The 27,764-nt window shown below is 47.3% G+C and overlaps 1 protein-coding gene across 1 annotated transcript in view; it reads left to right on the forward strand.

Moving 5' to 3' along the window:
* STIL (STIL centriolar assembly protein) overlaps positions 1–25,501 on the forward strand; it is a 327,963-nt gene extending 302,462 nt beyond the window's left edge. Inside the window, exon 17 of the mRNA XM_069642242.1 lies at positions 23,180–25,501. Coding sequence (XP_069498343.1) covers positions 23,180–23,984 — 805 coding nt within the window. The 3' untranslated portion in view covers positions 23,985–25,501. The remainder of the gene's footprint in view (positions 1–23,179) is intronic.
* The last annotated feature ends 2,263 nt before the right edge of the window (positions 25,502–27,764 follow it).

A 27,764-nucleotide genomic window follows, 5' to 3' on the forward strand; every position in this document is an offset into this window, starting at 1 on the left:
CATGCTCTTCACACGTGTAATCTTCATTAGGGTCCATAGATTCTCTTTACGTTCTCCACTGCTGCCCTTTCTCAGTGTCACGCTTACGTGTTGTGATGTCACCAATCTGCTCCTTGTGCAGGAGATTTTAACCCTGCCACAGAAAGGTGCTGTAGAACCAGTGAATGTAGTGGAGAGGAACAAGGGTTGGTATTCCCCATATTCTTTGATTTCCAAAAAGGACAGGCGGCTGAGACCCATCTTGGACTTGAGATACTTGAACAAGTTCCTCAGGAAAGATAAATACAGAATGGTTCCTCTTGCTCAGATCCTCCAGGCCCTCCCACTTCAGGTTTGGTTGGTGTCATTGGACCTTCAGAATGCTTATTTTCATGTGCCAGTCCATCTCAAACTGTCAGGCTGAGATTCCAAAACATGAGTCCGCTGAAGCTGCTGAACCCCTGACAAGCCCCCTGAGTCGCAACACCCAGAACTTAGATTTCTAACAGTTCTGCACGCTACACCCGTAAGGGAAAGGGGGAAGTGGATGAAATAAAAAAACACCAGGTTGAATGCTGAGCTAAACTTCAACTTCGAACCTGCAGAAGGAACAAAGAGCAAACAGAACATCCTCCATTTAATTGTTAAGAAGTTACCTTTTTTTCTTAATCTATTCTTAAACAAGATTGAACACCATACCTGGTACTTCTCGTCGGGACCCCAGAGAAGTTAAATATACTTGCAGAGTATTAATAATTTTCAATCTGTGCTGCTTTCTTAAGGTTTCCTGTTGCTGCCCATGGGGAAAGGCACGAGTTAATTCTCCTACTCTCTCTCTTTCTCTCTCCGCAGGAATGCAGTCCTTTCCTGAAAGCCTGAGTGAAGTAATTTAATGTCTTTAATGTAATGTCTTTCTGTACCCTCCTTAATTGGGAAGAGTCTCCCATATGTCCAAGAAGGAAAATGTTCTATGATCTCCTCTTGTGGAAGAGCAAACGCTAATTGCCCTTCTGTCTGGCTTAAAGACTGGGAATTTCAAAAGGAATCAGTGCTTTTCTCAGTCCAGCCTCATGTTTCCTTAATGAAGACTGACTAGCATCTCCCAAAACTGAAAACTGATCCACAGCACACACGCACAATTGCGATGCTCTAAGAGAAAACCCCTGTGCACGCGCGCAAAAGAGTATCTAGAAATATTGTAAACGTGCACCCGCGCTACGAACACTACTTCCTGAAACGTCTGCACACGCGCGCTACCTTAGGATTTGAAGATTAAGACCTGCGTACGCGCGATTTCCAAAATTATCATCTGGTTATTCCGCACACACTCATTGCTCACATGGAAACCAGATCCTTGAGCTGCTGCAATAGATCTACATTGTCCAACGCGCACACTCCAAGTTTAATGGCGACTCCCTCTGCTCACGCGCACTTGCTTTGCCCACGCACAACACTTGCAAATAATGCGCTTATCCAATGATCTTGTCATGCGCATATAGCATAAAACTGGAAACACTTTAAAGCGATATAAAGTCAGACTGAGATTAGCCTTGCCCTTAAGAGTTGTCTGAATACGTGCGCGCTAGCCTTTAAACTGACAAGTTGGTTGGCAGGTTTGCGCTAGTTACTTAAACTCCGGAATTAGTACTTTTGATAATCTTTTCTGAGAACTTGACTATAGAACTGTCCTTGACTTGTATTTAGAATACATACACTAGCTCAGAATTACTATTTACAGGTAGTAGACTTTTCAAACATGAACCACTTATCTCAGAGTTTCTGGATGAACCTCTGCTTCATATCTTGACTCCTCGAAGACCATGTAAGTTCCACTGCACTCCAAAACTTCAACAGGATCACTGAAAATCCCAAATCCTTGTAGGCCCAAAACCTTTACTGGAGCTGCTTCACTAAATGTCCTTTCAGCTGGGCATCCGGCCATGAAAGGCAGTTTAGAAAGTTATTTATCTGCCCTTCTGCCAACTCCAGCCAATCGGAAGTTTGACTGGAAACCTCCATCTTGGCTAGGGACACTCACCAAGCCCTGCAAGGGAATGTTAAGGCCAAACCAACCACATATAAATCTACCTGCTAACCGCACTAATTCCCCTAGATTGAGTGCCGTACCTGACTCAAGCACAGGAAATACCTGAGGTTTGAGTCCTGCCAATCGGGTTGTTCTCTGCCCCATGGGTCTTCACCAGGCTGATGGTGGTGGTGGCATTGCATCTCAGGAGAGGGGCATTCATGTCTACCCCTACCTGGACGATTGGCTGATCGGGGCACGTTCTCCCGATCAAGCCTGGGATCATCTCAGCGTTACCTGCCACTCTTCACAGGCTGGGCTTCTCCCTCAATTTCAACAAGTCCCATTTAACACCTTCCCAACAGCTCCAGTACGAAAAGACGTTCTCCAGATGGTTACGAAATTCCAGCATGCCCAGAATATTCCTGCCTTTGAGTTCTTGAGGTTGCTCGGCCTCATGGCATCCTGCATTTTCCTTAGGCCCGCTTGAGCATGAGATCCGTTCAATGGGCTCTCCGATTGCAATGGTCCCAGATCTCTGGACATATGTCGGACAGCCTCCTGATTCCGACCAGTCTCAAGGGATCTGCTATGGTGGGCCTGCGAGAAACATTTTCTGAAAGGCGAACACTTTGGCAACCATGGCTGGAGATCACTGTAGTGATGGATGCCTCACGCACAGGGTGGGAAGCTCACGCCAACGTCTTGAGTGTCAACAGTCGTTGGGCTCCATCGGAGTCCAAACTACACATCAATCATTTGGAGCTGAGAGCAATCCGACATGCGCTGAAGGCTTTTCTGCCATCTGTACAGGGAAAGAATGTCCTGATAATGATGGACAATACAGTGGCCATGCACTACCTCAACCGAAGGGGAGGCGTAGGGTCACTACCACTGTGCAGAGAGGCAATTCAGCTTGGTATTGGACTATTCAAGAGGGAATCTCCCTATCGGTTGATCACCTGGCTGGGGAGAACAGGGCGGCGGATGCTGTGGCCAGGCAGAGCAGTCTCCCGCGAGTGGGAACTAGCTCAGGATGTCCAAGAGAAATTCGCCCTTTGGGGAACCCCTCAGATGGATCTGTTTGTGACCGGAGTCAAACGGAAGTTTGAGCTGTACTGCTCAAGGGAATTTCCACCGAGACGAGCTCTAGGAGACACGTTTGTGGTGGACTGGGAGTTTCCACTCCTGTACGCGTTTCCTCCAGTCCCTGTCATTCCTCAAGTAATCGGGAGGTTGAGGAGGTTCGGAAACCGCATGTACCTCATTGCCCCGGATTCGGCCAGGAGAACGTGGTACCTGGATCTTCTGGATATGTCCATCTTTCCACCGATACGTTTTCCGCTAAGGGAGGATCTTCTCTCGTGAGAAGAGAGTCGAGTTCTCCATCCATAGGTCAATACTCTCAACCTACACGCTTGGTTTCTGAAAGGTTGAGGTACAAGGATTGGGACCTTCCGGATGAAGTGGTCGAGGTGTTGCTTTCGGTTAGGAGGCCAGCAACAACGTCTCTGTATCGTTGCTGTTGGAATACGTTTTGTGACTGGTGCAGAGACCAGAATGTTGATCCTTTTCACTGTTCAACTCCGGAGGTTCTATCCTTTCTGCTTTAATTGGCACATAAAGGTTCGCAAGTTGGTACCATTAAGGGTTACCTGGCAGCGCTTTCCCTTTTTAAGCACTCATCAGAGGAATGTTCCTATTTTAAGATCCCTTTGGTCACTCTGTTTCTGAAAGGGCTCACAAATGTGTTCCCATCTTCTACATTCCAGGTTCCGGTATGGGGCCTCAATTTGTTTTTTTAAATTCCCGATGGGTGCTCCTTTTGATCCATTGCACTCATGCCCTTTAAGGTTGTTGACATTTAAGACCACCCTGTTGGTTGCTCTTTCATCTGCAAGAAGAGTGAGTGAGTTGCAAGCGCTTTCTTCCAAGCCACCCTTTACTATATTCCACAAGGACTGGGTTGTATTGAGGTTAAAGCCCTCCTTTTTGCCTAAGGTTTTTTCGGAGTTTCACCTACGACGAAAGATTGTGATACCAGCATTCTATCCTCCTCTGCATCCTAGTAAGGATGAGGAAAGGCTACATAAATTGGACCCTTAGAGGGCGTTGAGCTTTTGTGTCCAGGATGTCCAAATTGAGAGTGGAGGACCAACTCTTTGTAGGGTATACAGGACACAGGCTAGGACAGGCTGTTTCCAAAAGGACCATGTCTAGGTGGGTCATCCTAGCTATTTCTGAATGCTACTGGCTGGCAGGCAAGGACCCTCCTGAGGGTTTACCTGCTCATGGCACCAGAGGCATGGCCACTTCGTCTGCCCTGGAGAAAGGTGTCCCTATTAAAAACATCTGTGATGTAACGTGGTCATCCATCCACATGTTCACCAAGCATTACTCTTTGGAACTTCCCACGCTCAAGAGGCCGCTTTTGGGAAGGCAGTCCTTTATTCTGCCCTTTGAAAATTCTGCATGTCTAAATTATCTCCCTCCTATAATGGATACTGCTTTGGGAATCTGTCAAAGATGAGGAATACGTTGGAGGAACATCAAGTTGAAAGAACGTTACTCGGGGTAAGTAACATGTTCTTCTCGAAACCAATCACTGTCCTCTGGGTCATGCCTCCATCCAATCTCTCACCCCGCCTCTGGCACCCATCTTCAGATTTTTACTGCACGCTTCAGTGTTCGGAGTTCTTGAGTTGCTCTCTGAGCTATTTTGTACTTTTTCCAAGTTTTTAATGGAAAAGTTCTATTTTTTTGTTCGATTTGGAGCCCTTGTGCTCCTGTCTTTATCGGCCGGCAATGGGAATCCATTGTCAGTGAAGTTGCGCGCGCCCCTCAAGGGCGGTTGTTCGTCGAAGTTTCCATGACGGAGGAGAAAAAGGAGGGAAAGAACCCTTATCAGACCCTGCACCCAATGGAGGCTAAGGAACGTCATTGCGTAGGACAAACATCAAAAGTGCCTGTACTGCCTGCACCCGGACCACAACGAGGATGGGTGCCAGATATGCCTGGGCTTCTCGAAGAAAACTAAGATAGTTATAGCAGGCTGGCGATGACTCAAGTCGAGCAAGGCCCCTGACCCTTCCTCTGAGCAGGGTCTTGCCTCACCCAGGACTGTTCGATAAGAGTAGCGGTCTCCCTCTGTGAGGAGGTAGAATTTCTTTGAGTACACCCTAACCATAGGGATCCAATGTATCTGATGCGGGGTCTCACGTCGGATAGACCACCATCGCCGTCCACCTCGTTACCCAGCCTACCATTGGGTTCCTCCTCAAAGAGGATGTTCTCCACCCCAGTCAAGTTACGAGACAAATCGGAGAAACAAAGGCTGGAGGAAGAGAAGGCGGCCTCACAGCAGGCTCACCAGGCGCAGCCAAAGATGCTGTCGACCACTTTCCTCTGGGGCAACTGCTACGGCGGGTGGTACGGACCCAATAAGGGTTGTCCCTACAGCAGAGTATCCCTGACTCCCAGGTGCGACACAGCCGCTGAGGCAGCAGTGAGTGAGGGGGGGGGGCACCAGTATATGGCCCTCATGAGGGAAAAAGCAGACGGGTGGCAAAGAGGCCCCAAAGCAACCCTCCTCCAAGGTTTATGATCAGCCAATGGATATCTACTCCGCGGATGGCTACCAAGCGGCCGTCCATACAGTCCACGAGGATGACATCGGTGCAGGGCCTAGCACTCCCATCATTCCCTCCACAGCCGAGGGACCTATCCATGGACATCATGTCAGTTCGCCCCACCCTGGTGACTGAGATCCAGCAAAGGTTGCCTCCAACACTGGCATCTGTTGTACCGCAGCCCCCTGAACAGCCTCCGCGTAAAAAGAGGAAGCGTCATCCGCCGCTGCCGCATCAGCTCCCTCCACCATGTCTGGACCCGACTCCACCAGCAGACCCGGATACACACATGGACGCGGCCACAGGAACCGACGAAGATGAGGCCTTTGTCCCAGCAGATTTGTAATCACCACACCTGGACGTCGCTCAGAGGCTTTCCGCCAGACGAGGTGGGATAATTCTGCTCGATCACCAGGGCCTCCGAGCTAGTCCAGCTGGTGCCGGAAGGAAACCAAAAAGGAGGGATTACTCAATCAGCGATGGAGTCATGTTGGTACCCTTTTTGGAAGACATTTGGGAGGAAGGTCTGGCTCTTGTGAAAAACCTATGCACGGCTCAACCCAAGCGAGACAGGTTGGAGAAAAGTACAGGGTGCCGGACTCTGCACCCAATTGCTTAAGGTCACAACAGTCGCCAGACTCGGTAGTGTCGCCCACCACAAGAAAGCGTTTGCCTTCGTCAGCAGAGATAGTTGAAAGCCACCAACCTTCGCCAGCACGTCCATACAAAGTTGCAGGACCTGCTTTTCAATGGCGGAAATCTGGTTGAGTAGGCAGTCGACGGATCCCTTCAAGCCATAGACAGACACGGAGGCGGCATCTTCCCTTGGCATGCTACAGCAGCATATCTCGTCTTTTTCACGCCTCCAGGGGAAAATAGAGCAGATCATCCAAGGCAACTGTTAGGCAGAAACCTGTGCAGTTCCCTGTGGGACCACTGCAAAAGATTTAAGACTACAGGTGTTTGGCAGTAAACCCACTTGGTAGCAGTCTGTACCACAGATTCACTTAGTAGCTGTGGCTGAGCAGTCAGACTTCCCTCAAGAAGAGTTAGGCAGTATACAGAGTATTCACAATAGGTCAAACGAACACAGTAGAACAAGCAAACACTGACCAGAGCTTGATGTAAAAGAGATTTGTGGTATTTAAAACCACATCTAATAAAACACACAGGCAACTAATATTAAGCAGTTCAAAAACACGGTCACTAAAAGATATACACTCCCTTCAACGATTAGTTAGACAAGTCTTAAGTAAAGCAACACTTATTTTCAGACAGAGGTGAGCGCTTAACAAATCAATCGTTTTACAAGGGAGAGAAAGGCAGAGCAAAGATAGCAACAGATCCCAACACTTTCAGAAGAACACAGTAGGAGAAGAAGTCTGGTTAAAACCGTAAAGTCAAAGTTGACAAGGCCGGAGCCACTTTAAGAGGCTCCTGTCGAAATGTGTACAAGGTCACATGGTTCAAAGTGCCCAAAAGTCTCGCAATCAGTTCAGAAAGAGTTGGACCAAAAGAAAGGGACCAGTTAGATGGTCAAGGCGGCCAGCCCAGTCCAGAAGGTTAAGGGATTATTATTACCTTGTAGCAATCTTTAGAAAGGGAGGCCTGGCGGACACAGTACCTTAAAGTGGTGAGAATACTCCAGCAGGGACATTTGTTCCTAGCAGCGGATGCAAGTCGGTGCTTCGTCCGGGGGATGAGAGGATCTCGTCGGGGAGGAAGACAGGAGTCCGTTGCACTGTCAGGGAAGAAACAAGCCGCGGAGTTCAATTAAAAGGAGCGGTCCTTTGATTCGCGGTCCAGTGGTAAGTGGCTATCCGGTTGCCCGGATGCAAGGAAAAGAAGGTAAACTGGTTGTGCCCACCAGTCAGGGGAAGAAGACTCTCCAGCCGGGAGATCTTCTCTGTCGTCGGGAAGTGGTGAGTCGGTTCCGCAGGGCTCCACCAGTGGTGTCGTCATAGCAGGTCGGCTCAGCTTCTCCCTCGTCGGATTCTCGGGTCCTGTGGCAAGTTCTGAAGTTCCAGTCCCAAAAGCACTGCTTTTATGCAGCACACCCCCCATTCAATCAGCCTAGTTGTCAATCAAACATGCTAAGTGGTGAGCCGGCCGGCTCACCACTTGGGCCAATCACACAAGAGTGCGACTTGAGTTACCAAGGTAACTCAGTCCAGGGTGCCTAAACCCCCTCCCACACTCCCTGTGGTACCCAGACAGAGTGGCACCACTTTTGGAGGCTTCTGTGGAGAAGCCCGCCAAAAAGTGGAACAAAGGGCTCGACTTGGGTTGGAGTCACAGAAGAGAACACAAACGCCATTTTAGAATTGAGTTCTGGTAAAAAATACCAACCGGCGAATTAATAAATAAATATACCGGCAGTATGTTCGAGGCTATGAGAATTAAATAATTAAAGTTGGTAGCCTCGAACAATGGGAAAATCCCAGAGATATATTCGAGGTTGAATATAAAAAGTAGTATCCACTGCCACCAGCCAAAACTCTATCTGGGGGTACGGAGACATGCCCCCTCGACTAACAGACCCCGGGGCAATCGAATTGCCCCGATCAGTACGTCCACAATATGATGGTTTGTACTGGTTTCTGTTCATAATTTGGGACTAGTAAAGCCAATGGTGACTTTACATGCCCTGGGAGACAGTAGTCAGTCCCAGGGTATGTAGTCTATGGTGGGGGGGTCACTATGACACCCCTGTGTCACTGCACTGAGGGTGCTGTGTAACACACATAAAAAAACACATGAGACCCTATGCAGTAAAAGACCCCATAGCCCATAAAACACATTAACAGTCAAAGGAACCCCGCAAATCATGTCCAAGAGTGTGAAGAAAAGAGAATCACTCGTGGCAGGAGAAAAAAAAAACTCCAGAAATCCAGCAAAGCTGCTGGGGGACTCACTAGGTTAGGAAATTCAGCCTAAACAGAATTCTCCCTAACGGCAACCTCCCGATCCTTCATGCTGGAAGCCTAGGGTAGCAGAGGGAAGTGTCGTCCGCAGGGCGCCAGCGACCAATCCAGCCTCAACCGGCCAAAACGTCAGGCCTCCACTTGTCCACCCCGGTGGGTGGCCAGCTGACTAGGTTCTTTCAGCGAGTGGAAGATCACCATGACAGATGGATGCTGGACGCTCTCGCCCAGGGAGACACCTTGAAGTACCAGTGCCGATATTTCTTCGTATTCCACTGGTTGCTTGTCGAGAGCAGCAAACCCCTCGGCCCCTAGATAGAAGAGGTGCAAGCCATATTACGGAAAAGTGGGCGATGGGGCTTGTTTCCAAACTGCGGCTCTACGCTCTGGAGTCTATTCCAGATACTTTCTTTTTTTGTTGTATTTTTATTTTTTGGTTTTACATCAAAAAACCTTTACAAAATGTACACACACTTATGAGAAAAAGTGAACCAAAACCTACTATTTGCTTTTCAATTAATTAAAATTCTCTTAATATAAACCATTTACGAATAAAATTAAAATAAACATACCAATACACTAGAATTGATTAAAATTCACTTAATCCACACATTGCAAATACAATCAAGGTTTTTTTTCTTTCCCCTTCTTTTACCATTTCCGTTATTCTCTCATTACTTCTATTTTTATTTACTCTTTCACATCACAGACCCGTGATTTAGGTCCCCAAAGATTAAACAATGGTGAAGTCAGGCCACAGCTGGAATTATGCCACACACCTCTGATATGAACCGAACAACTACGATCTTTAGGGAAACGGAAGTCCCATGCAGCATCTCCCACCACAATAAGTCCAAATCCACTCTTTCTGTATCATAGACAAATTTACCAAAGCTAGAGATGCGATTAGCAGAAATTGCACTACATTCTAAAAGGAGATGTCCAAGTGTTTCCTTGACTTTATCACTTTTGCAGAATCTGCAGAAAATCGAGCCTATAGTCCAATGTCCCCTGATCTCCAGAATCTCCCCCGTAAGCAACACGTTGAATCTAAATCTCATGAGTGCATCACTTCCCATTTGGAAAACGTATCAAATTAGACTCGTGTAAGCCCAAAGATTAATAACGGGAGACCAATTGATCGTAAAGCATGGAGTTGGACACATTGTGTATGGTATCCGCCCAGTCCACATTTTGCAACTGGCGTTTAACTTGCAATGGGTTGGATTAAAGCGTTACTTTATTACAGGAAACCTTTCCCAATAGAGATTGACACAGCATCGATAAGTTTGTCATAAGACTAGAATCCTGGGAGCCTTGCCTTAAAAGATGTCCCAGGTCATAGTATACATTAACCGTATCCATAATGAGTTTCTTATAAAGGGAAAGAAGTCTCCATTCTGCTAAACTTGAGTGGCTGAAGGCCCAATTCGTACCTTGGAGCGGACAATGGTATACATTTGGGTAAACAGAACTTTAAAGTTCTCCAGATTATAGACTATCTTGGCCAGATCTAATTTGGAACTGAGAATAAACAATTCCAAACCGTAACAGAGTTTGGGGATCACTTTAAGGTTGTAGAAATGCTACAAAGGTAGCCAAGAGTATGCACAGTATTTTCGTTCTATTACCCTCATTTGAGCTAACAAAAAAGTACACTTCTGCAAGAGGTGGTTCCAAAGAAGACATTTATTCAGGCTCTCAAACAAAGGGAATCCCAGATAAATCATTGAAGCCCTTATAGACAGATTTTCTTTAGCTAAAAATCAACTGTATAAAGTTCGCTTCTTCCGATTACTAAGGCGCATAATAAGTTTTATTTGCATTTATTACTAGGCCATTATAGTTGATGGATTTAGAAAAGGCTGTGATCAGATGTTGTAAACCTAATGGTGTGTTGTCCGCTAACAGAAAATCGTCGGCCTAGGCACACCAGCACAGTTTAATCCCCTCAATTTTAGGGGAGATAAAGGATGCATTTTGCAAAACAAATTCCACAATGTGTTCTGAATGGAATCGCAGATGACAGGGGAAGAAGCTCTTGCTGCATAAGTGACTTGCCCATACTTCGGGAATGCAATTTGATTGAGCGTGGACCTGGGGGGACTCATTCGCATTTATTAAGCACCAAAATTGGCGAGAGGATCCATCTTTTAATGCTGTCAGCATTGATTCATTATCTGCTTGCAACATAAGTAACCTGTGGCCCTTGTACCGACCCTCTTAAGTTCCCATGAGAGTCCCCTATTCCGAAGCCTTCTCCCCTCCTTTATTACATGCATTTTTAGATACCCTTACCAGGTCATCATAAACATGGGAATGGGTAGCTCTATGTAAGCGCCTGCCCCTGGTTTTGATTGATTTAGCGGTCAAAATGTCGAGATAACAAGAAAGGTTGAGATGGCTAAATAAGGAATGCCTCTGATCGAATATGTATTAAGTTTCTGCACATTCCCGTTATGCCAAGTTACTTTATTTATTTATTTTAGTAATTTAACTCCAAATTCTGAGACATTCAGCAGCGGGGAAGACTATCCCAGTCAAAACGTATGACGACTTCCAAGATCTTATGATCGCTCAAAGGTGAGGCAGTGATGTTAAATGAGTGGGACAAATCAAAAAGAACCCGGACATGAAAATGTGGTCTATTATTGAAGACCGACCTCCATCAGACCAGGTATCCCGGTCTGTGTCTGATCCAAGAGTAGAATTTCCCTCCCTCTAAGCCGGATGTGACAAGTCCTATATCTGGATTTTGAAGCTGGAAACCCATCCTTGACCTACACCGTCTGAACAAGTACCTGAAGTCCCAAGAATTCAGGATGGTCATGTTGCAACATGTGCTCGTCCAACTGTGGAGTAAGGGAGATTTCTTCACCTCATTGGACCTGGAGGATGCGTACTTCCATGTCCCATCCACAGGAAGCATCATAAGTTCCTACTGTTTGTGGTACAAGGCCAACAGTACCAGTTCAAGGCCCTACCTTTCGGCATAAATTCGTCCCCAAGGGTGTTCACAAAATACCTGTGTCTGCAGGGCGTACGTGTATACCCGTACCTGGACGATTAGCTGATGCGCGCCCGCACCCGGGAACTGGCCGACAAGCACACAGAGACCGTTTGGCTGCTGACAGAGCTGGGGTTTTCTGTAAACTATCAGAAGTCCTGCTTAACGCCATCGCAGAATGCGCTGTTTCTCAGTGCCAGACTCGGCACAGTGGCTTGCCTGACAACCCCCTTGGAGAAGAGACTAGAGGCCATTCAAGTAAAGGTGCAGCGACTGTCAGTCATTGCTGGACATGTCATCCTGCATCTACCTCTTCAGTCTCTACAGGTTGCAAATTCCACCCCTACAGGAATTCTTGGATGCACGTTGAATACAAGTGTCCATGAATTTTGCGGACAAGATCCCAGTCAACGAAGAGTGCATCCAGGCGATGGTGGTGGGGGGGTGGGGATGCACCAACATCGCCCAGGGGACTGGTTTTCAAACCCCACCATACCAGGAGATGGTCACTACAGACTGACTCTCTCTGGATGGTTGGGGACCTCACACCAGACGTGTACACACCAGAGATCTGTGGCTTCTGGAGGAGAAGGATCTGCACATCAACATCCTGGAGCTACTGGCAGTGTTCTAGGCCCTCAAGAGTTTCCTACCGCCTGAGACAAGGTGGTGAGGATCTTCTCGGACAACACCATCACCATGTTCTACATCAGGAAGCAAGGGGGCACTTGATCCCCAATTGCTCTCCAAGGAAGCTTTGGGCATGTGGCATTATGCCTTTGGACAGCGGATGTTCCTTGTCCCATTCCACCTTGCATTGTGACTCCCTCCTGCCATGAGTGGGAACTTTCGCCAGGATCAGGTGGACCGGCTGTTTGTCAAATGGGGCAGACCTTTGATCTTTTTGCCACAGCAGCAAACTCTAAATGCCAGAAGTTTGCCACTAGATTTCACCAACCGAGGAGCATGGGGTGCTTTTCCCCAGTTTCCACTTCTTCTACATGTGATCAACACACTCAGACAGTGTTGGTGCAAGATGATACTCCTCGCCCGGCCGTGGCCGAGGCATATTTGGTATCCGGACCTACTCGGCCTGTCGGAATCACCTCCAGTCAAGTTGCCGGTACTTCTGGATCTGCCCTTCAGAAAGAGAGGAACAATCCTTCACAACCCATGATCTCTAAGGGGTCAGTTTGGAAGTTTTGAGCTGCAAGCGGACTGCAAGGAGGTCGTCGACACTAAAGTGCTACGGCCTTAAGTGGAAGTGTTTTTCTACGTGGTGCTGGTTGCAGTGGATTACCCCTCTCAGGGTCACGGTCCTCACAGATTCTGCTTTCATTGGCAAAAGCTGGTCTGACTCATGCGCTCATCAAGGTACACCTGGCGGCCATCTTACGCTCCATCAGACCCGCAGGGAGATCCTCATTGTGGTCCCACAGACTCGTCAAGGTTTTTTTCGGTCTTTCCTGCTGTCGAAGGTGCCTGCCCCGACATTGGAACTCATCAAAACTCATGGGGGCACCTTTTCGAACCTATGCATCAGACCCCACTCAAGTTTCTATCGTGAAAGGCAGCGTTCCTTGTGGTCATCACCTCAGCCAGACAAGTGGGTGAGATCCAGGCCTGACTTTCCACAATTCGAGGGTGGTGCTGCGTACAAACCTTTCTTTAATGCCAAAGGTTGTCGTAATTCCACCTCAACAAGCCTTTGGTGTTGCCTGTTTTCTTCCTGAGCCAGCGGGAAGGACCTTGCATTTGCTGGACGTTGCTCATGCCTTCAAGTTCTACATGGCACGCACAAACGTTTTCGGAAGACTTCTCAATTGTTTGAACTTTGGACTGTTGAATCATGGGAAGGCCTTTTCCAAGGCTTCCACCTCAAGATGGCTCTCCGGCTGCATCATGCTCGGTCATCGGCTGGCTAACCAGCCTCTGCCCGACCATCCGAGAGCCCATGCCACCAGAGTGATCGCTCCGACAACTGCGTTCCTTTCTGGTATACCCCTGCTCGACATCTGCAGGGCTGCAATGTGGAGGTCCACGCATACCTTCACAAGGTTCTACTGCGTCGACAGGGATTCCAGGGTGGAGTACAGAGTCGGCCAGGCAGTGCTACGCAACCTGTTTGCTTGAGTTGAGTGTTCCAGGGGTATTAATTGCTTCTGTTGAGCCTTGCCACCTCCTGTGGTTGTGTAATGTGCACTGCTGTGTATTTGTTATTTATGAGCATGTAAATCCATGCCACACCCCATGCTGGAGACGGTTTAAGTAACTATTGTACTCCTACGTCCCGTCCCCTTTCCTCCATACTTATGGGACATTCCTCCGTCCTGTGGGACGGGACCGGAGCACTTTGTAAAAAGCATTAAAAATGTAGCAATTTTTATTTTTAGTACTTCCTCTCTTTCTGCGCGGGGCCCGGCACCCGGCCGTAACCCCACCCGTCTCGGCTCTGCATCGCCCATCAGTCCTTTTCTCCGCTCGCTCTGGACTGGACGCACTAGCATCCGCAGAAGATTTTCTTCCCTTTTTTCCTCTCTGGCTCTCGCTAGTGATCCAGTACTAGTCTGTCGTTGAAACTAGACTTTCCAGATTGATAATCGTGCCACTGACGCTTCGCAAGTGCCGACCCCCATCCTCTTTGTCTCGAGTGTTTGGGTCCGGACCACCGTTGGGACTGCTGTTTTTACTGTGATTCCCTTTCGGTCCGGGCATTTCAATGTCAGTTGGAGGGCTGGGAGGAGGTGTTTCGACAGTCCCCTCCCTTGCATTTCCAAGCTTCTTCGACAAAAAGAAGAAACGCCCAGTAAGTTCTTTACAATTCAGAGCACCCCGGCCGGGAGATACCTTTCCGGGCTCTTCCCGAGCCGGGAGGAGCGTTAGTCGCTCTGCCACCGGGGATTTCCCTGAGGTTCCTTCTGGGCCTAAAAATTGTACCAGTTTTTTCTCTGAGGGTCTCCGTAAGGGGCCTGTGGATACCGGAGTACACTCCGAGGCCCCTCCTGTGGAGGCGGCTTGCAGACCCAGTTCTACTGAGTCGTGGGGTACCAGAGCTAGCTCTGAGGCCTCTATCGGCTTCCCTCAAAAATAAAACCGGGGTGCGCCACGAGGCCTTTGTTGGGCTTGGTGTTACCGAACGGATGTTCGAGGCCCGCGCTTGAAAGGCTGTTACCGGACCTGGGTCCGAGGTCCCTCGTACAGAGGCTAAAGTTACCAACATTTCTGAGAGGCCTGGCAAGGCCTTATCAGTGAAAGTTGTTTCTCACTGTTCCCGCTCTTGTGGCGATGCCAGAACTGTTGAGGAGGCAAAGAAGGAAAGTTCTTACTTTGCCGACAGCACCGAGGTCCTTCTTGAGAAGGCTAATTTGGCTATTGGTATGTCGCAGAAACATTCCAGGCCTCATAGTACCGACTCTGCTGAGGTTCCTTACGTATAGGCTAAAGTTAAGACCCCTGATCCATCGACTGGGACACCTGCCTCACTTCCTCACGTGCCGCAGTTCCCCTCAGGTGATGGAAAAATGGCGGCCGTTCTACCCATGACCACGGCGGCCATTTTGGGAACAACTACTCCATGGGCCGCAGGTGTAGGGCTTGGTTCTGTGGGTGAACATAATTACTTGTGTGCATCCTTTTTGCCCAGTTTACGACTGGAACGCTCGGATGCCCCTTCCGCACAATGTTTCGTCGCCTGTGGGGGCGGCACCTTTGATTTTTGTGGACACTTCGGGGGATGGGCCTGTGTGGCAACCCTCCCGTTGCATCCCTGGAATTATCATCCTCATGAGAGGCCTCCTCCGGTAGGTCCAAAACAGTCCCCGGAGGACGCTTTTTTTCAGCAAATTTCAGGCGCTCGTGCGTACCGACCCCATGAGGGAATATTTCAAGGGGCTTTTTAGGGAGATATGCCCACCCGTGCCTCCGGCTCCACCTGTTCCTCCGGTGGCTCCGCCGGCACCGCCCTTGCCTACGGTGCCTCCCCCCGACCCATCCGCCATTGCCCCCATTGTCCCCTGTGGACAAGGCAGTGCCTGACAGTTCAGCAGGATCCTGACCTGACGGATGAGGCACAGGGCGATCAGGACAAGGAAGACCTGCCCTGCTCTATTAGAGCTTTTCCTGACCATGTACTGGACATGCTGTGCTTTTTGGATGTTCCGGTGTCCGAGGAACCAGCACCGCAGGAGGGTGTGCTTTCTGGGGCGTTCACCCTGTCTCCTTTGGAGCGTACCGGCCTCTTGCAGAAGGCCGTTTTGGCTGAGGTCCGTAGGGTCTGGGAAAAGCCACACTCTGGATTTTTCGTCAATAAGAAAATTGACGCACGATACAGGCTGCATTCTTCGGAAGAGGTGGCCCTGTCGTCTTATCCACCCCCCTCCTCTACAGTGGTGGCTGCAGCCACTTTACAGTCCAGACCTGCAGCATCCTCTTCTACGACGGCTACTCAGGTTCTGGGGAAGGAGGACAAGCTCCTCGACTCCCTTGGGAGGAAGATTTTCACTAACTTGGCCTTGCTGCTCCGGCAGGCCAATGCAGAACTAGTGTTAGGGGGGGGCGAATATGAGGATGTGGAAAGGTCTGTCGGAGTTCGAGGAGTTCATTCCGGTCGAGAAGCTGGAAGACTTTAAGGCAGGATTGTCCGATGCCAGGGTCTTGGCCCAGGATCTGCTCGAGGCTGCGGCTCACCACGTAGACACTTCGGCTCGGGACCTTATGCTGGGAGTTGATACCTCCGACAGGCGTGGTTGCATGCCGCCAAATTGTCAAAGGAGGTGCAGGACAAGGTGTTGGACCTTCCCTTTGACGGTAAGGAGCTGTTACATTCTACAACGGATGTGGAGCTGACCAAGACGAAGGACAGCACCCAGACAGTTAAGTCCTTGTCAGTCCTGGTTACCCTTTGGGTAATAACCACCGGAGGCAGCAACTAACTCGTTTTTTCTCCCGCTCATCAGCCTCCTCCTCGGGTTCAGCTGGTAACACCACTGAAAAGCCTACAAAATTAGGGTTCTCCGCGCTCACACGAGACCCCGGTGGGAGGACGCATTGCATCTCATTTGGAGGCCTGGCAGACCATCACCGAAGACTTACCCTTCCGCTTACCCTTACCCTCTACTCCGCCCTTCAACCCTCCTTTCCAGCAGTCGGGGTCTTCCCTAAATGCCGAGATTCAGAAACTTCTGGATCTTGGAGCTGTCGAACCTGTCCCCCTTGGGGAACGAGGGGAGGGCTTCTACTCCCGGCTGTTTACGGTGCCCAATCCAAGCCAGGCTGTTCTGCGCACCATCCTAGACCTTTCACAATTCAATCTTTTCCTACCCCAAGAGAAGTTCAAGATGATCACGCCCTGCCAGATACGGTCCCCCTTGCAGAAGGGCGATTGGCTCAGCGTGGTGGACCTTCAGGATGCGTACATGCATATTCTAATTTGGAATCCACACAGGAGATATCTCTGCTTCTCTGTGGGAGAGGAGCACTTCCAATTTCGAGTGTTTCCTTTTGGCCTCAGCTGGCGCCGCGTGTCTTCACGAAGATATCAGTGATCGCGGCCTATCTTCGTCTGCAGGGTATCCATGTGTATCCGTATTTGGACGACTGGCTCTTGCGCAGCCTGTGCCCTTTGAAAGCCGCCTGCAATCTTCGGTCTCTCCTCCAGCTCCTGTTCCACCATGGGCTGTCGGTGAACTGGCAGAAATCTTCCATGACGGTCTCTCAGCACTTGATTTTCCTGGGTTTTCGCTGGAACACGATCGACTGCAGAGTGTACCTGACCGGGGACAGAATGGCGGATCTGTTGGCCACGTGTCAGATGTTTGCGCAGTCGGAGAGCATGTCGGCCTGGTGGTTCCAGAGGCTTCTGGGTCTCATGGCCTCGTGTGTGTTGGCTCTTCCTCTTGCCCGTCTCAAAATGAGGCGGTCGCAGATGCCTCTTCGGAGTTCTTGGCTTCAGGCTGTGGATCCAGACTCAAGTTGATAACAATTCCGGCTTTCATGAGAGCAGACCTGGACTGGTGGTCGTCTTTCAGCAACCTGTCGGTAGGGGCGGGGTTTCAGAACTCAACCCCGATGGTAACGGTCATGACGGACTCCTCCCTTCTGGGGTGGGGTGGGATGCTGGACCATCTTCAGATCTCAGATCTTTGGTCGGCTCGGGACAAGCTCCTTCACATAAATCATCTGCAGCTTCTGGCGATTTTCCTAGCGCTCAAAGCGTTCAGACCGATCATTGCCAACAAAGTGGTCCGTATCCACACGGACAATGTTGTGTCGATGTATTACATCAACAAGCAAGGGGGAACCAAGTCTCCCTCCCCCCCCTCCCCCTCTCATGGACCTGTCCATCCAGATTTGGGAGTGGGCGGTCCTTCATGGTGTCTGGCTACTTGCAATACGCATCCCGGGCCAGCTGAATGTCACAGCAGATGCCCTCAGCTGGCGGACGATGGTCAGCTACTAGTGGGAGTTGAAGGCGGAGGTCCTCTCATGGATTTTCCTGCATTGGGGCACACCGGAAGTGGACCTCTTTGCTACGACAGCAAACGAGAAGCTTCCTCTGTATGCCTCCAGAAGCGGGCTGGGAGCCTCCTCTCTGGGGGATGCTCTCGCGATTGCATGGCACAACATGAGGGCTTATGCTTTCCCGCCTCTGCCTTTAGTTCACCGAACTTTAACTGTTCTCTTCTACTCATAGCCCCGTGGTGGCCGGCCAGGTTTTGGTTCTCAGAACTTCAACACCTGTCAGTGTATCCGCCGATCATGGTACCGGTGATCCCCGATCTTCTTCACCAGGGGAAACAGCAGCTGTGGCACCCCTCCCCCCAATCGCTCAGCTTGGCGGCATGGTGCCTGAGTTCAAGTCTTTAGCGTATCTTGGCCTGTCTGCGGATAACATGTGTATTATCCAGGCAGCCAGAAAGCCCTCGACTAGGTCCCGGTACAGAAGCAAATGGCTCCGGTTCTGTCATTGGTGTTTAAACAAGCAGTTGGACCCAATGGGGGCTACAATTGACACAGTACTGTCCTTTGTATCCTACTTAGCAGAGTCGGGCGTTCACGTTCTGTCATGCAGAACTTATCTTTCGGCGGTCTCCGCTTACCTATCTACGGACCAATGCTCTTACTCTGTATAACCCAGTGGTTAAGAGGCATTTTGCAGGCTTGACACAGCTTTATCCTCCGATTCGTAGTCCGCACCCGACGTGGGATCTTAATGTGGTCCTGATGGCGCTGTGCCATAAACCTTTTGAACCAATGGCCACGGTGGACCTCAAGCACCTGTTGTGGAAGGTGTCCTTTTTGGTCGCCGTTACTTCAGCAAGACGTGTGAGTGAGCTCCAGGCTTTGTTGGTGGAGCATCCCTTCTTGGTCTTTCACAAGGATAAGGTGGTCCTACGGACAAGTCCTACTTTCCTCTGAAGGTGGTATCTGAGTTCCATCTGAACCAGTCAATCTCCCTGCCGGTCTTTTTTCCGAACCCTGCCTCAGAGGCAGAAAGGGTACTGCATGCCTCGATGTTAGAAGGGCTCTTAAGTTCTATCTGGACAGAACATCCGAGCTTAGGATTTCTTCTCAACTGTTTCTGACCTTTGGTAACCCACAAGGTAAGCAGGCCTCTAAGGTGACTATTTCTCGTCCAAGGGCTGAAGCCTCCTAAAGGTATGCATGCACTCCTGGTGCGGGGCAAGGCAGCCGCGGTTGCCTTTCAGAAATATGTCCCCTGGGAGACCATCGCAAAGGCGGCTACTTGGGCCTCCACATCTGCTTTTTGTAAGCATTATTGTCTAGACATGAGCTCAAGATCTGATGCTCAATTTAGTCAAGCTGTGCTGAAGAACCTTTTTCAGTAAGGGGTTTTTCCATCCACCCATAGTTCCTGTAAGGAGTGCTTGGGAATCTCCCATAAGTATGGAGGAAAGGGGACGGGACGTAGGAGTATGACCAGGTTACTCACCGTAGTGACCACCTTACTCCTAGTCCATAGTCCGCTTTACTCCATACGTCCGCCCGCCGTACCCTCTAATAAGGTTCCTCTGTTGTTGCTAAGAGGTCTTGGACCTAGCGATGGAAAAGGACTGAGGGGCAATGTGCGGGGCAGAGCCGAGATGGGCGGGGTTACAGCCGCGTGCCGGGCCCCGCACAGAAAGAGGAAGGACTAAAAATGTGTGCAACATTTTTTGATGCTTTTTACAAAGTGCTCCAGTCCCGTCCCATAAGTATGGACACTACGGTGAGTAACCTGGTTATTCTCCAGCATGGATCGGTCATGGATTCACATGCAAACCCTCCCTGCGGCCCCTTTGCGGCGGCTCTTGCTCATACTTCCACTTTATGTGCTTACCAAATCTGAAGATGGCTGCCAGAGACGGGGCTTGGGGAGAGGACAGTCATTGGATGGGGGCAGTATGACCCAGAGGACAGTGATTGGTGTAGGAAACCGAGAGGGAGGGTGAGGCGCACACTCTAGCTCCCAGTGTTGAATACCTGCTGCATTTCAAGTTGCTGTTCTCCAAGCGCTTTCATGTCTCTTAACAATCTTCAGGGAGGCTGTCCATAGTACCCTTTCCTCCATGCAGCTCACTGTCAATCCCCCAAACTAAAAGGTTTCCAATATGGACTGTCACGAGTCTGATGCTACAAAGGAGACTGAGGTGAGGTGAGCTAGAGGGGCATGGTTACAGCTGTGCCTACACATGCTCTAATTGTTGGGCAAAATGGTTCTTTCTCCAGCATTGGATCTTTCATTGATTCGCATGCTGTGAATATTCCCGTCATCAGGCTGGGAAACCCCAGTAAATGTGACTTAGTTATTTTCCTATAGAAAAACCTTGACACCTTGAGTGTCCCATCGTTGTCGTGGGTGCTTTTGGCAGCACCAATGGGAAGTAGAGTGTATAGCTCCACCCCAGCAGCTTCCCCATGGACTATGCACTATGGACTAGGAGTACTTCATTCACTACAGTGAGTAACTATTTTGTTTTTTGGTTTTGCAATTCGGTCTGGCTAGGTACCAGTTGACGCTCCGATTCTGGACCACTCGGGCACCTCAAGACAAGAACAACCACAGGTACCATGACGTCGGAAGACCCTAGGGATTATACCGAGACTAGAAGAAGTGGGGTAATACCCAGGTGGCAACCAAGACTCTGCTCTTGAAAGGTCCTTCTTCGTGTTGGAGAGCAGCAGATGCAAGAGGACATGATTTGGACCACATGTGAGGACCTGCAAAGTTTCTAGCCAAAACTTAGAATGGGGACTGTGTAACTGTATTTTATTAAGTACATTTTCTGTAAATTTTGAAAGGTTGATTCATCGGCCAACCAAAATAAAAAAAAAAAAGAATGGTGCTCTTCTGAGGGCAGGATCTTCATGCTGGGGTCCAGACTGGTAGATCCCACCAGCCAAAGGGCCAGATGCTTTTTCTGGGAAAGTACCAACTTTCAGGCAATTGATACAGAGACAGCGCTTTACTGGGACTTGGATTGAGGCAATGCTCGATGTCTTCAATTGACATCCTCTGGTCTTCACAGGGCTGCCACTCTAGGATAGAGTTTTGGCTCCAAAAACGATCTGAAGACTGGATGCAGGACTCCTCCTTTTATCCCACATTTGAACTAAGATTGGCTTTAGCCCCTCACTGGTAAGTATCTGAACCATTAATACTAGCAATGTGTCTAATCATGTACAACCCATTAACCCTCATCTGCTCAGCAACAGACCTACTCCTTAAGAGTGGGAATTGGATTAGACATGCCCAACTCCCACACCAGGCCAGATGCTCACATCACTGTTTATCAAGATAGCCTCAAGGTTTTTAAGGGAAAGATCTTCCCATGTATAGAATATCCTCACCTAAGAGGGCAGGAAGGTGGCCAATAGACAAGATGGCCAAAGGACAGGGCCAAAAACATTTGACGTACCATTTTGGGTGCATGCTACTTAAAATGGCATTATGCAGTAAAACGCAAAAGTGCACACAAAAAAAACGCCATATAGTAGAAAAATGTACCATCACCAGCAAGTTGTGGAGACATCTAAAAAGTAACAAATATTACTAAAAGGAAAAGATACAACACTCTGCAGCACTTCACTGTAAGGCGGTATATGATAATATGGTATGTGCTAACTGGGTGCATAAACAAATCTCCACTTTAATTGCTGCAATGCCCAGTGTGCAAGCATTCCATCTGAACAGGCTTGGACTGACCTATAGGGCAATGCCCGTAACTAAAAAATACAAAATGCTAGGGTGGGACAATTTTTCGGCCAATGTGGACTAGTTTGAGGAGTTACTTCACTATGCGGCTAGTAGTTTTGTCCATTGTTGCTGAATAAATATTCTTTAAATTCCATCATTTGCATTACATTTCATCAAAGTATTCCCCCTTTGGTACTATTCAAACAGCCTGTCACAAAAGGAATGAATTGCAATTTGCAACTGTGGGCCACCTTTCCATTGGTGCTCGAGACAATTTGATGCCCCAGTCCGACCCTGCATCTGAACCTATCACACCAGTTGCCGGTAGTGCAACATGTCGGACTGGTGGAAGGTGGGATGAGTTGTCATCTTTGATGTTTACCATAGTAATATGAGGAGGTCCAGTGGGAAGATCCTCTTAAGCTAAAGCTGAAGCTTGGGCGCCTGGTAAATAAATGGCTGGGTGTAAATGCTCCTAGTTACCTCAGAGTTACAATTAATCCTTGCATTCCTCAACATGCTCTTCGCTTCAATGAAGAAGGCCTTGTCAAAGTGCTTAAAATTCAGAAAGCCAGATTAGACCTGAATGGTTTGTGTTCAGGGCCTAAGTCTATGGAATAGTCCTCCTCTTTTGTATCAATTAGATGCTCTAGTAATACCACAGGAAGCAACACCAATAATGGCATTTCCATTGATCTACTTGTATAGGAGAGTAAGGGACTGGGGGGAGGGGGGATGATGTGGCTACCGCTTGTGGAAAAATTGGATTGAAGGGTAATGCACTAGTAGCATTTTGTCCTGCTGCATTCTAACTATCGCCAAGGGAGATGCACATAATCTCCCGCCATTCCTGAAGCTGGATATTTGTTCTTACTTATTCTAGGAAAAGTCTGCCAACATCTCGACTTTCTAAATTCTGCCATCTGGTGTGTTGGTGCCCCATTAGATGAGCAGTTTGGGTATCCAGTGATGTTACCAAAATGGCTTTACCGAAAAACTATTACCAATTTTTTTTCTCAATTTTTTTTTTTTTTCTCGCAAATAGATGGGGGTGGGAGGGTACTAAAAAACCATGTAAAATCTGCTCAGTAACACTTTTCGGTAAAAACATTTTTCAGTAACAGCACATGGAACCAGCAGTTTACTGTAGCCTGCGCCATGAGGTGGATTGTTCCACAAAAGTTTGACAAATGCATTTGGCCATCTGTGGCCAATAAGTCTATCTTATTGAGTAGGCATATCTCCTTTTTTTTTCTTTCCTTGCATTAGAATATATTCTTATTCATAATTGTGAGTTGTAAGTGCTCATTTACTGTAGCTGCTCCAATTGTGCACACATTTACTCAATATTCTGATTTTGTTTTGTAAAGTTTTTCAATACAGAACGTTTTTAACTTTTTTTGTTTTCTTTGGTTTTAGCGTTTTGGCATCCATCAATCCTGAAGCTGTGATTCCAAGATTGAACTACCTGTCCTTAGCTAACGTAGGCATGAGTGGGATTAGCCCCAATGGAGTTGATCTGAGCATGGAGGCAAATGCCATAGCATTAAAATACTTAAACGAGTCCCAACTGTCTCAGCTTTCTCAAAGTCGAACCAGTCAGAGTAACCCCCTGGATTATTCTGTATTCCAAAGCTTTTTAAACGCAAATATGGAAAAGAGCATGGTGGGCCTAAGCTTAATTTCACCAAACAATATGTCCTTTGCAACAAAAAAGTATATGAAGAGGTATGGGCTAATCCCAAGTAGTGACAACAGTGATGAGGAGGAGGAACCAGGAGAAGCTAGGGGTGATTGTGATGATTCACTGTATATAACCTCGAGACCCATCCCCGAAGGTCTTAGCTGCAGAAAAGGACAAGGAAATGAAAGAATGAAAACCAATGAGGACTCCTACCATCCTGGGACACCCACTTCTCACTTCCTACACAAAGCAGATGTGGACACCTTAAACGTTACAGAGGAAATTGCTCCCAAAATGGTTCTGCAGCCTGCTGATCCAAATTCGCGTCAGCCTTTGAAAGAAAGCGACCTCAATTCCAAACGCTTAGCCTCAAAAGCTCAGTTTACGCGTCACCCTGAGAAAGAAAATGCAAAAGAAATTCAATTTTTCCCAGACAAACTGCACAAAAATTCATTTGACTTAAAACATTCAGAGAATCAAAAAACAGTTGGTGACTTTTTGGATGTGAGCCGTCTCCGGAAACTCCCTAAATTATTTTGAACATGCTGTGGACTTCATTTCATAGACATTTCTTATAATTAGACTTTTTTTAAAGAACGTTCTGCACAAGCAACATCTTTTCTGGTGATATACCTGTTTCTTCCTGTGGAAGTATACCTAGCAAAGGATATTCCAATAATATGCAAAGGAAGCCAATGTAATGTTTTCTTATTCAGTTAACATTGGAAGGGGAAAGCGCTGCTCATGACTTTAAGAATTATTTTTTAATTGAAGTTTGTTCATGTGGAGAAACAACCAGATATTTATTTTAATATAAACCATCTGTTTTATTGACATTTTTGCACTTTTGTTTACAAATTGCCACAGTGCAATGAAGCAAGCCCATGGCAGGTAATGTAATTTGTAAAATTCTGTGACTGGTGCATATTTTTATCAAACATGTTATTTGCCCCAGGTGTTTAAGAGGCTCGTACTTTTCAAATTATTTTGTAGTTCAAGTACATCATGCGTTCTTCATTTGTACATTGTTCCACTTCTCTTTGTACTTGGTTCAGTTCTTATGCAGAAAATGCTTAAATATGGGAAACATTGAAGGCAAACATTATCCCGTTTTAATCGAATCTAACATTGGAAAGTGCACTGGCGGTTGATTTTACTGTATATTTTTTTTCAATCTCCCGTCTCTGAATTTGATCTGTATGTTGCTGCTATATCACTATTTCTTAACATCCTGCACTTAACTTGGGTTACATTTTGCACTTATATTTTTTTATGTTGCGTGTTGTGGTCTTTAGTGTTTTATGTTGTGTTTTCACTATATGATTAGATATTGGGGTGCCCTGGTCATTTATAAGTAAAACAGTAAATCATATATCCTCTGGGATGAAAACCATCCATAATCAAGGCAGAAAGGGGGCAGTGCTCATTAAAGCAGATAATCAACCGAGATGAGAGAGATCAGTGATTAGTCCATCTCATGATCTGCTTGCCCTGGTCTTTCAGTTATCGGTTGATCTACTCCTAAAATGCAACTTGCACGTAGAAAATCAACTAGGCTTTTTAAAGAAAGTACTTGTTTCTTGATCATCTGAGAAATATATTTTTTTAAATAACTTCCAAATCATTCATTTTTAAATTACTGGTTGTGGACTGACCAAATTCCCCTAAAATAACTACCTTTTTAAGTGGTTAACATCTCATTTTTTGCACAATCCCCATCAGCTTTTATATTGAGGGAATGTGAATTAATATTGCAACTCTAAAAGACACATGTTCACCACTGATATTTTCCATGTTCTTAATGTGTTTGTGTAACATTTTTTTTCAAAAAGGTTTATAAATTGAGGCGAATTAAGTGGGTTGCTAAATTGTTCACAAATCAGACATTGATTTGCAGTGACATCCCATAATGTTTTACTCTGTCAATGTCTTAATAAACATGTTTGTAAAATAATTTTCTGAGGTCTGTTTGTGGGTTTAGTCACTTTCTTCAGAATACATTTACAATTGTAGACCATAAAGGAAACGCACATTAAAGATATGTAATTGCTTCATTATTTAGATGTCAGTGTTTTTCCACAAATAAATGCTGAAACTATGTACCGGGGGGTGTTCAAAGCAGGAAAAGTTGAAATGCTAACAAATTAGGCGTGCAGGTACTTGGCAAAGTGTAGACCTACTAGGTATATTGGGCACACCAACTTTCTATGTAACCAGAGATACTATCAGGGCTGGCAGCTGGAAAAGGCCTGTAGTGGTTTACAGGATAGGAGGTTTGTATTGATATTGATTTATAAAGCGCCTTACACCAAAGCGCTGTACAATGGAACAACATAATTCATAAAACATAAACAATATAACGGTTGAAACAATTACAATATGAATCAATCAACAAAACAGTGAGAAGAGCAATTAACTGTAGGGGGTAGTGAGGAAAGGGGAGTGGGACTGGGTGGGGGGAGTGGAGAAGAGTAGGAGGAGGGAATGGTGAGAGAGGGGAGGCAGGAGAGGGGGTAGATAATCGGCGGAGGGGAAGAATAAGATGGGGAGGAAGCAGAAGGGGGAAGAGGTTTCAAGGAGGAGAATGGAGGAGGAGAGATTTAAGGGAAGTGCGGAATGAAGTGAAGGTGGGGGTAGAAGGGATAGCAAGAGGAAGGGAGTTCCAGTGTAGAGGTGCTAGGAGTTTGAAGGAGCGGAAACGGGAGGAGGCACAAGGGGGGCGGAGGTACAGTAAGAAGGAAATCGTCAGCGGACCGGGAGGGGGAGTAGAAGGAGAGAAGGGAGGAGAGATAAGGGGGAGCGAGACCATGTAGGGATTTGAAGACCACGCAGAGAAATTTAAATTTAAGTTGGGAGTGAAAAGGCAGCCAGCCAAGGTAAGAGAGAGGTAGAGATGGAGTCACGGGGGGTAAGGAGACAGAGGGTGCGAACAGCAGAGTGGTAGATGGATTTAAGAGGGGCAAGATGAGAAGTAGGAAGTCAAGAGTAGGGAAGAGTAGTAGAAGAGGCGGGAGAAGATGAGGGAGGAGATTAAGAGTTTGGTAGCATGGAAAGTAAGAGGGATGGATTTTGCGAATATTGAAGAGGTGGTAGCGACAGGTGCGAGAAGTGAGGGAGATATGTTGGGAGAAGGAGAGAGGAGAGTCGAAGAGAACGCCTAAATTACGAGCTTGAAGGTTGCTTCCCTAAGTATAAACATTGTAGGTTGCCCAAGTCAAGATGGTGGAAGGTTAACCTTATCTGATTGGTTGGGAGGACAATGTTGTTTGCTTAATCTGATTGGTGCTTGGGAGGTGAGCAAGATTCTAAAACTGCCTTTCATCTAGAGTAGTTCAGAGACTGGCTGTGTTTTAGTTAAGCGCCTTAATTTAGGCCTTTTCCAGAGTCTAAATCCTTTAAGAAGTAAGAAGATCCAGAAGCTGCAGAGTAATTTCCTAGAAGAAGCGGAAGTGTTAATTTCCTGTATCCGAGAGCTGAAAGGACATCAAAGCTAAGTACAGATTTTTAACTGATGTAAATATAAACTCTGTAAAGTCTGTATAGTGTTTTTTTTCAGCAACAATGCTGTAGAATCTGAGACTATTAGTTATTTTCATAATAGCTATATGAGAAGCGTTTGAGCCAACTATTATCACATTGTTCATCAGAAGTTCTGAGTAAACGTGATAACATTGACTAGCAGTTTGCTTGGTTCTGTATGAATTAAACTAAGGAAATCAAACAGGATTTAACAAAATGATTAACTGAATTGAGAAGCGCGCCGTAGAATATTTGAATGCACTAAAAGTCAAACAGTAAGCGCGAGGCTCCATGCGCTCATTAATTATTCATATTGCGTCGGTTAATGGCGCGCATTGATTCGCGTGATCGTGTCATACGGGAAACTACAGCGCGTGTTCACTTAACTGCTGTGGGCGTCGTGACTTCTTTAACGTGTGTCAGCAGTAGTTGCGCAAGTCTGTCTGTCTTGTTCCACGCGAAAACATAGTCTCATGCTTTTGGTGTATTAAGTAAAGTGGGTTAAAATCTGTGTGGCAAGGCGTTGTGAGTGAGGTGTGCGGTGTTCCCTGTATACGGAGTGGAAAATTCAGTAACTCATCGCGGGTAACTGTAGAGCGAGTCTTCAGTGTTTAAGTGCGGCTTTAGAATAATTAAATAGAAACTCAGATTACTTCTTCATGAACAGTAGAAGTAGAAAGAGGACTACAGCTTATGATAGATCTACATAAGAGGAGTAAGATTTTACAAAGGATTGCATCGTAGAGGCAAAAGCAAGAGATGCAAGAGAAATTGAGAGAGGACTACAATGCAGTGAATATG

The sequence above is a fragment of the Ambystoma mexicanum genome, chromosome 1q (genome assembly GCF_040938575.1).
Source record: "Ambystoma mexicanum isolate Mex_15411 chromosome 1q, UKY_AmexF1_1, whole genome shotgun sequence".
NCBI lineage: Eukaryota > Metazoa > Chordata > Amphibia > Caudata > Ambystomatidae > Ambystoma > Ambystoma mexicanum.